Genomic DNA, 8621 nt, shown 5'->3' on the forward strand with positions numbered 1-8621 from the left:
GGGGAAAGTGAAAGCCATCCCTGTCATCTGCAGAAATGGGGCAGATGGATCACTTTGACAGTGGGAACACCATCACACCAGAGAACGATGACACCTGTGAGGTGAGTGTGGTCCTACCTGCCTGTCCCACCTGCTGCCTCCAGCTTCCTCCCACCTCACCCCACACCAGAACTCCTTGCAGCTGTCCTAGGCTGGGAGCTGTTCATTTTGGATTGTCCCCAAGGGTGATTGATGTATTCGAGGGGAAGATTTCACAGGCCCTCATTTGGCTTCTTGAGTGGACAGAGCTCAGAGTGGGCTCTTGATCTGCAGAGCATCTCGGGCTTCCGGTTTGGGGTGTGTGACTGGAGAGGGCTCTGGCAGAAAGAAGCTTTTGGAGGTGGAACATGATGGTGCTGGGTGAATTCCTGCTTCATTTAAACCCTGTGTGTTCCTCAGAGCCAGCCTTCAGTCCCCGTCCCGCGGAGGAAACCCTGCGAGGGGGACTTCGAGACCATCAAGCTGATCAGCAATGGGGCTTACGGGTGAGTTGGGGAGCTCCTATCAGTTGTTTCCATCTGTAAAGGAGTCCAGAGCCCTTCTTTGTCCATGCCCCACGGTGTGGGATGGTCAGTGCTGGTGGCTGGAGGACTTGTGTTGAGGTCCAGCCGTTCCTCCAGGGCCGTGTACCTGGTAAGGCACAGGGAGACGCGGCAGCGCTTCGCCCTGAAGAAAATCAACAAGCAGAACCTTATCCTGAGGAACCAGATCCAGCAGGTGTTCGTGGAGAGGGACATCCTGACCTTCGCTGAGAACCCCTTCGTGGTCAGCATGTTCTGCTCCTTCGAGACCAAGCGACACCTCTGCATGGTCATGGAGTACGTGGAAGGTGAGAGCAGGACTCGGGGCTGGACGGTGCAGGGAGGAGGGGAGGATATCAACGCCTGAGCATCAAGGACACAACCTGGACATCTCCCGCCCTGCTTTGCTCCAGGGAGCAGAGGGAAGCACAAGGAGATGATCTTGTGATCCTGATCTCCTTGATGAAGGTGGTGACCGTGGTCACCTAGGGGAGCCTTTGTGCCCTATGCCTGGGGATCAGCTGCTCAGAGGGGCTGGCTGGAGCCTGCTGGTCCTGCTGACCTCGCTGCCTCCCCTGAGCCCCCCGTGTTCCCACAGGGGGGGATTGTGCCACGCTGCTGAAGAACATGGGCCCGCTGCCCGTCGACATGGCCAAGATGTACTTTGCTGAGACCGTTCTTGCACTGGAGTATCTCCACAACTACGGCATCGTCCACCGGGACCTCAAACCTGACAAGTGAGGGTGTGGGTCAGGTCTGAGCAAGGGTGGGGCTTTGAATGGGGAAGGGAAAGCCAAGAGGGAAGGGCAGAATGGGTTTTGTTCCCCAGAGACTGGTTCTGTGCTGTTGCATCAGGACCAGAGGCCCTGGGGTGTGGCTGGTCCATCTCAGGTCTCCCCAGAAGCAAACAGCAGCACTGTGGGGTGTGTGTCTTCTCTTGCAGTTTGCTCATCACCTCCATGGGCCACATAAAGCTGACAGACTTTGGTCTGTCAAAGATTGGCCTGATGAACATGACCACGAACCTCTACGAAGGGCACATGGAGAAGGACACGCGGGAGTTCATGGACAAGCAGGTACGTGCTCCACGTGGCTGACCTGCCGTCACGGGGGGCCCAGATAACCTCGGGATTTGTTGCAAAGGTCACCGCAGAGGTGTCAGCCCCTGCTTCCCACGCAGGTGTGTGGCACTCCGGAGTACATTGCCCCCGAAGTCATCCTCATCCAGGGCTACGGGAAGCCCGTGGACTGGTGGGCCATGGGCATCATCCTCTACGAGTTCCTGGTGGGCTGCGTCCCCTTCTTCGGAGACACCCCCGAGGAGCTCTTCGGGCAGGTCATCAGCGGTGAGTGCCAGGGACAGTCTGTGTTCCCAGCAGCCAAGGCTCCTCCTTTAACACGTGGGGAGCTCCATTCCTTCCTGTCACCCTCGCTGAACAGTGAGGAGGCTCCTCAAGCTTTGACTTCCCACTTTGGGAGGGCCCTTCCCCTGCTGCAGCTCCCGAGTGACTTTCCTGTTGCCCAGAAGTGACCAAACCCTTTCAGCCACCCCAACCCCCTTTTCCTTTTTCCTTGCAGATGAAATTATGTGGCCAGAAGGGGACGAGGCTCTCCCTGCAGATGCCCAGGACCTGATCACACGGTTGCTGAGGCAGTGTCCCCTCGAGCGCCTGGGCACTGGTAAGCACATCAGCCCCCTCAGGGGCCGACCTGGCACCTTGATTCCCAACAAATTGGTGTGGCTATGAGTCCAAAGCATGTCCTACCATGCTGAGGGTGCTCAGAGGAGGTCTCTTGCTTGGGGCTCTCCCCAGGAAGGCTGCACAGGGCTCCTGTCCATCTTTTTTAAGCTGTTTGCTCTGTGTGGAGGAGACTGTGCTCTTTGGGGTGGGAGTGGGAGCGCCCTGGATGCTGCCCCATGCCCCTGACATGGGTTTCTCTGCCTGGCAGGAGGTGCACATGAGGTGAAGCACCATTCCTTCTTCCTCCATCTGGACTGGAACGGGCTGCTGCGGCAGAAGGCTGAGTTCATCCCCCAGCTGGAGTCGGAGGATGACACCAGCTACTTTGACAGTGAGGCCAAATCCATCCCTCTTCCACCTCTGCCAATCCATTATCCCAGCTGCACTTTGGATGCTCACGTGGGGGATGAAAATCTCCTGGGTGAAGCTGGTCGCTTTACAAGCCAAGTCACAAAACAAATACAACCCTCTTTGCAGGCTGCTCACCCTTACCTGCTTCCTCCCCCAGAACTCCCCTGGGATTTGGGGCTGGGCTGTCACCCTTTGGGTGTAGGTCCCACCTGGCCCTGCTGCAGGCAGGATGTGGGGTGCTGCAGGCAGGGTGACATCCCTTCCCCTCTGGCTCTGGCTTTCAGCTCGCTCCGAGAGGTATCGTCACCTGGATTCGGAGGATGAGGAAACCAACGACGAGGAATCGTCGGTGGAGATCGGGCAGTTCTCCTCCTGCTCCCACCGCTTCAGCAAGGTGCTCCAGCCCCTCCTGCAGCATCCAGAATGCTTTGGCACCACAAACAGCGTGGCTGTGCTGAGCATCGCTGTCCTGGCTGACACCACAGCACCCAAACTCCCAAATTTCTGCTCCTTGCTGATGGCTCCTCTCCTTCTCAGGTGTACAGCAGCTCAGAATTCCTGGCGGTCAACTCCACCCTGAGCCTCTCCTCCTCTGACCGGAGTCACTGCGATGACAAAGAGGAGCGCTGGGACCGGCACTCGGGAGACGAGGACAGGAGCCGGCCAGCGGGCACTGAGCCCCGGTGCGTGGTCAGGGGGGCTGCACTGCTGGTGTGGGCTCTTGCCAGCGCCCAGGGCTTGTGCCAGCCCTGAGGGTTTGTGTCAGGACCAAGAGTTTGCACCAGCACTGAGGGTTTGTGTCAGGACCAAGAGTTTGCACCAGCACTGAGGGTTTGTGCCGGGACCAAGGATTTGTGCTGACATCACGGGTTTGTGATGGCACTGAAGGGTTTCTGTTATTTCTGAGGGGTCCGTGGGACGTGCCCTGGGGATGCTGCAGTGGCTCAGTGCCATCTGCCTTGCCCGCCTTGCGTTGTCCTGAGCCCTCCTGCTCTTCCCACGCAGCCTCCGCTCCTGGACGTCCGGCAGCTCCACGCCGTACACCTCCCGGCACGAGCGGAGCCACAGCCCCACGGCGCTGCCCAGCACCCTCAGCCTGGACACCATGCCCAAGTTTGCCTTCTCCTCGGAGGATGAGAGCCCTTGTGTGGCATCCAAGCCAGAGAGACCCAAGTTTGTGGTGGGAGACTCGGACGCGGGGACTGGCGGCGCGGTGAAGCAGTCGGCGTTATCCGGTGCGTGGGCTCTGGGCGCCATTGTGGGGTTCTCTGGGGACAGCCAGGGTCCTGCATGGCACGGGGTGGCTTCCCCACATCCCCAAACTCTCTTTCTTCCCGTCTGTGCAGCCGATCTGGTCAGCCTGAACCGCATCCGCCTGCGGAGCAACAGCACCGGCACCAAGAACTCGACTCCCCGGAGCCTGGAGCCGAGCGGGGGCCGTCGGCTGAGCACCCAGAAGGATGTGCCGGAGAGGCAGAGAGCCTCCCTGGGCAGCCGTGTGCCCAAATCTGCCTCCGTCTCAGCCCTGTCCCTCATCATCACCTCAGGTCAGCGTGCTGTGTGATTTACCCTGCTGGATGGCCACTGTCACGCAGTTTTGCCGGACTGAGGTGGCTCCTTCTGCTTGCAGATGACTTCGGTGGCAGCGCCCTGATGAGTCCCATCTCCCCTCACTCCCTCTCGTCCAACCCCTCTTCCCGGGACTCCTCCCCGAGCCGAGACTCCTCGCTGGCCATCGCCAGCCTGCGGCCGCCCATCATCATCCACAGCTCGGGGAAGAAGTACGGCTTCACCCTGCGAGCCATCCGCGTCTACATGGGCGACAGCGACGTCTACACCGTCCACCACATGGTCTGGGTACGTGCCCTGGGGTCTAGTGGTGCCTTTCCCAGTGGGAAACCCCAGGAGGAAGCTTGCATCCAAGTAAAACCTCTCTGTTTGGGTTGCAGAGCGTGGAGGAGGGGAGCCCTGCGCAGGAGGCTGGGCTGAGGGCAGGAGATCTCATCACACACGTGAACGGAGAGTCCGTGCTGGGTTTGGTCCATCGGGACGTTGTGGAGCTGCTGCTGAAGGTGGGTGGCCACAGCCACTCTGCTCTCCTAGGACATCAATTCAGCAGCTCCCTGGCATTGCCTTTGCTGGCAGCTGAGGCAGGAGCTGCCTCAGATCTGGCGCTGCAAAGATTTGTTTTCCATCCCCCAGAGTGGGAATAAAGTGGCCCTGCGGACCACTGCCCTGGAAAACACCTCCATTAAAATCGGTCCTGCAAGGAAAAACAGCTCCAAGACAAGGATGGCACGGAGGAGTAAAAAGAGCAGGAAAAGGGATGGCCAAGACAGGTAGGTAAAACCGGGATAAAATGGCATTTTGTCCCAGAGTGTGTGGGAGAATGCTCTGCCATACTGGGATGTCCAGTGGGGTCTGGTCCTGCCTGCACTGGGTTGGATGCTCTGGATCTGCCATACTGGGATGTCCAATGGGGTCAAGTCCTGCTGCCACAAGGTCAGCAGACTTGAGACTAACAGCTTTAAGGAGAAGCCAAAGTTGTTCCTGTCCCCCCAGTAGGAGAAAATCCCTGTTCAAGAAGATCTCCAAGCAGTCGTCGGTCCTGCACACCAGCCGCAGCTTCTCCTCCGGTCTCCATCACTCGCTGTCCTCCAGCGAGAGCCTCCCGGAGTCCCCCACGCACAGCCTGTCCCCAGGTCCCACGACGCCGTGCCGCAGCCCCGCTCCCGACCTGCCCTCAGGTACCCCAGGGGGGGATATTGGCTCGGGGCAGGGCAGGATGCTGCGTGTCCCTTGGGGAGGCCGTGTCCCTCCACCCCTACAGTGACCTTTTCTCTTTGTACGGCAGATGCTGTGTCCCCTCAGAGCACCTCTCCCTCCTCCAGCACCCCAACGTCACCCGCCGGCCACGTGCGCCCCAGCTCCCTGCACGGGCTGGCCCCCAAACTGGGTGGGCCGCGCTACAAAGTGGGACGTCGCAAATCCACCAGCAGCATCCCCCCCTCGCCCCTGGCCTGCACCCCTTCCTCGGCCCAGCGCCCGCCTTCCCCCCAGCGCTCCCCGTCTCCGCTCCCCGGGTACCCCAAAACCCCCCATTCCTTCCAGGGCAAGACCCTGTCCCCCCCCACCATCGTGCGGCAGAGCTCGCGGCCCCGCAGCGCCGACTGCCCCCGCTCCCCCCTGCTCAAGCGCGTGCAGTCGGCCGAGAAGATCGTCACCATCCTGGCCGAGAAGAAAACGGGCGGCGGCCGCAAGCTGGGGCTGGAGATGTCCACGCTGGATGGGGAGGCCATCGCGGAGGGCGACGCGCTGCCCTACCCCGGGGAGCACGGCTACCACCCCGGCAGCTCCCGCCTGGCGGAGCGCCACGACCGGGACCAGGAGATGGTGGTGATGCGGCGCCTGAACCTGTCGGAGCGCAGGGACTCCTTCAAGAAGCAAGAGGCGGTTCAAGAAGTGAGTTTTGACGAGCAGGAGACGGCGGCAGGAAGCGAAGATGGTGGCAAGAGCGAGGAAGGGCAGGGCACGGCCGCCCAGGGCGGCGCGGAGCCGCCGCCGAAGCCGAAGCCCGGCACGGTGCCGCAGATCGCGGTGCAGGGCTCGGAGAGCGACGAGCAGGAGCCGGCGGTGGCCGAGTGGGAATGCCAGGGCTCCTACCCCATCGGCAGCACGGAGCAGCCAAGCAGCAGCATCTCCTTGCCGTGGTGGGATGGGTGTGAGCACCGGGACCGTGGCTCCCAGCAGCAGCGGAACTGCGGGCAGGGATCACCCGGCCACTGGCAGGTGCCAGCGCAGGGCCAGGAGCCGACGGGCGCTCATCTCCCGGCTCCCCGGGGCGCGTGGAGCGGGGCCAAGCACGCCTGAGCCCCACGCCGGCACCAGGGATGGTTCGGGCTCCCTGCGGCATCCCAGTGCCTCCCCAGCACCTTGTCCTGTGCGGCAAATCCATGAGAAAAATGTCCCCGGAGCCACTCTGGACCCTGGCCGGGCCGGCTGTGCCCCGGCACTTCGCCCCCCTGGAAGGCTTTTTGTACTCCCTGAAAGATGCTCATATTTTTATAGAGACGCAGGAGCTTTTCTGGCAGCGGCGTTTCCCCAGCTGGGCCCCAACCTCTGTGTACAGAAAGGACTCGATGCAAATATTCCTTAATTAATTTATTACTTTTTATAAGCTAAACGGGCAGTGCAGGACTGTCGCAGGGGCCAACCCAGCTCTGGGAGTCCCAGCCTTTCCCATGCGTCTCCCAGCTCCCAGCCCACTGTTTTCTAACCCACTCGCTTTTCCCTACTTTTAAACTTCAATTCTAGCTGGAAACACCCCAGATCTCCTAAGAACCCCATAATTCTAATATTTAAAATTAAAACAAAACCCCAAATCCACAGCAACATCCCTGAAATGCTGGTGCTCCAGGCTGGGATCCAGAGGGGGGGATATTCCTTGCATTGGGATCATCAGATGATGAGCATATGGATCACTTTATAAGTTTATAGGAGATATAAAAAGGGTTTAATTGTTTTATTTGGAGATTTTATAGCCACCTGGCTCCATTGGCCCTTCCAGGTGGGGAAAACTGAGACATTCTCCAGATGGGAATATTAATGGGATTTTTAGGATCAGTTTTTGCCCTTTCAGAAAACCGACAAAATCTCGTGGTGTTGGTTGGTCAGTGCACAGACACCTAAAAAATCCCAATTTATCTTTTTTTTTTTAAAATCTCCCCAACCCAGCAAGCACCTGTGTGGCTTCACTTGTAATTTGGGAATTTCACCCCTTTCTTTCCCCCCTCGTTGCTCTTTCTCCAACTAACCACAGCTCAGCCCAGCCTTTCTCCCCCATTTCTACCGTTTTCTGGGCTATAAACGTTTCCATTTGTTGATGCATGTTCTGGCTTCCCCCCCCGCCGTGGTTTGGTGCCGTGGTGGTGACAGGGGGACATCCCTGGTTGGCCAACCCCGCTGCCATCAGGTACCGCCGTACCCCCGGTGGATTTTTGGGCTGCGTGTTGGATTCTTTTGTGCACGTGTGGTTTGTGCCAGGCTCCGTATCCCGCTTCTCCCGTTCAACTGGTGCTGTTAAACCCCCCCCCAAAAACGAGCAACCAGAGCTGCTCCGCGTTTCCTTTGCTTCTCCCTCCACTCTCTGTATGAAGGTCTTGGAAAGGCAGCGGGGTTTTGGGGAGACACCGGGCACCCCCTGCCCACTGGCACGGTGGCATGGGGGGGCTTGGCTGCGCACCGGCGGCGTGGATAGGGTGGGAGGAGGATTTTTTTAAATGGGAAATGTCTTTAAAGCCAAGGGGACTGTGTCTTCCTGCCCGGTGCCCGGCTCTGTTCGTACCTTCGGGAAGTTTTATGTTGGATTAAAATTGTCCCTTGCGCTGAGTGTGGTGTCCGGTGGCACTGGAGCGTGCAGGGCAGCGAGTGCCCGCTCCGGGGGCGATGGCAAGGGGTGAACGGGTTGCGGGAGGTGCCAGCACGGGTGGGAGGGGATGGGGAGGTGGCCCTGCAGTGGCACCGGGGTGGCCGGTGCCCACCCTGGCTCTGGCTGGGTCCCGGTGTGAGTGCTCGGCGTGGTGCTGGTGCCCGGAGCAGGGTCCCACACCCCAGTGACCTGTGCCCAGGGTAGTGCCCCATGCTTGGTGCCCTGCCCCACTCCAGGTATGCCCCATTCCCAAATCCATGCCCCGTTCCCAAATCCATGCCCCATTCCCAAATCCATGCCCCGTTCCCAAATCCATGCCCCATTCCCAAATCTATGCCCCATTCCCAAATCTATGCCCCGTTTCCAAATCCATGCCCCACGCTCTGTCCCCATGCCGTGCCCGGTGCCTCGTGCCCGGCGCAGTCCCGGTGCAGCGCCCATGTTCAGTGCCTGGGCAGTGCCGGTGCTGTGCCCCGTTCCCGGTGCAATCCCGGTTCAATCCCAGTTCAATCTCGGTGCAATTCCGGTTCAATCCCAGTA

The 8621-nt window shown here is 59.8% G+C and overlaps 1 protein-coding gene across 10 annotated transcripts in view; it reads left to right on the top strand.

Annotated features, from left to right (window-relative positions):
* The window catches only part of MAST3 (microtubule associated serine/threonine kinase 3), a 28392-nt gene extending 20349 nt beyond the window's left edge, over positions 1–8043 (top strand). For 7 of the 10 annotated variants that reach the window (XM_038163765.1, XM_038163761.1, XM_038163759.1 and 4 more), the window contains 17 exons: positions 34–101; positions 439–524; positions 660–868; positions 1159–1297; positions 1504–1636; positions 1741–1906; positions 2139–2240; positions 2511–2633; positions 2938–3047; positions 3191–3336; positions 3659–3888; positions 4000–4200; positions 4284–4510; positions 4603–4725; positions 4856–4992; positions 5216–5400; positions 5508–8043. In XM_038163765.1, coding sequence (XP_038019693.1) covers positions 34–101; positions 439–524; positions 660–868; positions 1159–1297; positions 1504–1636; positions 1741–1906; positions 2139–2240; positions 2511–2633; positions 2938–3047; positions 3191–3336; positions 3659–3888; positions 4000–4200; positions 4284–4510; positions 4603–4725; positions 4856–4992; positions 5216–5400; positions 5508–6523 — 3401 coding nt within the window. In that variant the 3' untranslated portion in view covers positions 6524–8043. The remainder of the gene's footprint in view (positions 1–33; positions 102–438; positions 525–659; positions 869–1158; positions 1298–1503; positions 1637–1740; positions 1907–2138; positions 2241–2510; positions 2634–2937; positions 3048–3190; positions 3337–3658; positions 3889–3999; positions 4201–4283; positions 4511–4602; positions 4726–4855; positions 4993–5215; positions 5401–5507) is intronic. The other 3 variants (XM_038163760.1, XM_038163763.1, XM_038163768.1) reach the window with 2 other exon arrangements.
* The last annotated feature ends 578 nt before the right edge of the window (positions 8044–8621 follow it).

This window comes from Motacilla alba, chromosome 28 (assembly GCF_015832195.1).
Source record: "Motacilla alba alba isolate MOTALB_02 chromosome 28, Motacilla_alba_V1.0_pri, whole genome shotgun sequence".
NCBI lineage: Eukaryota > Metazoa > Chordata > Aves > Passeriformes > Motacillidae > Motacilla > Motacilla alba.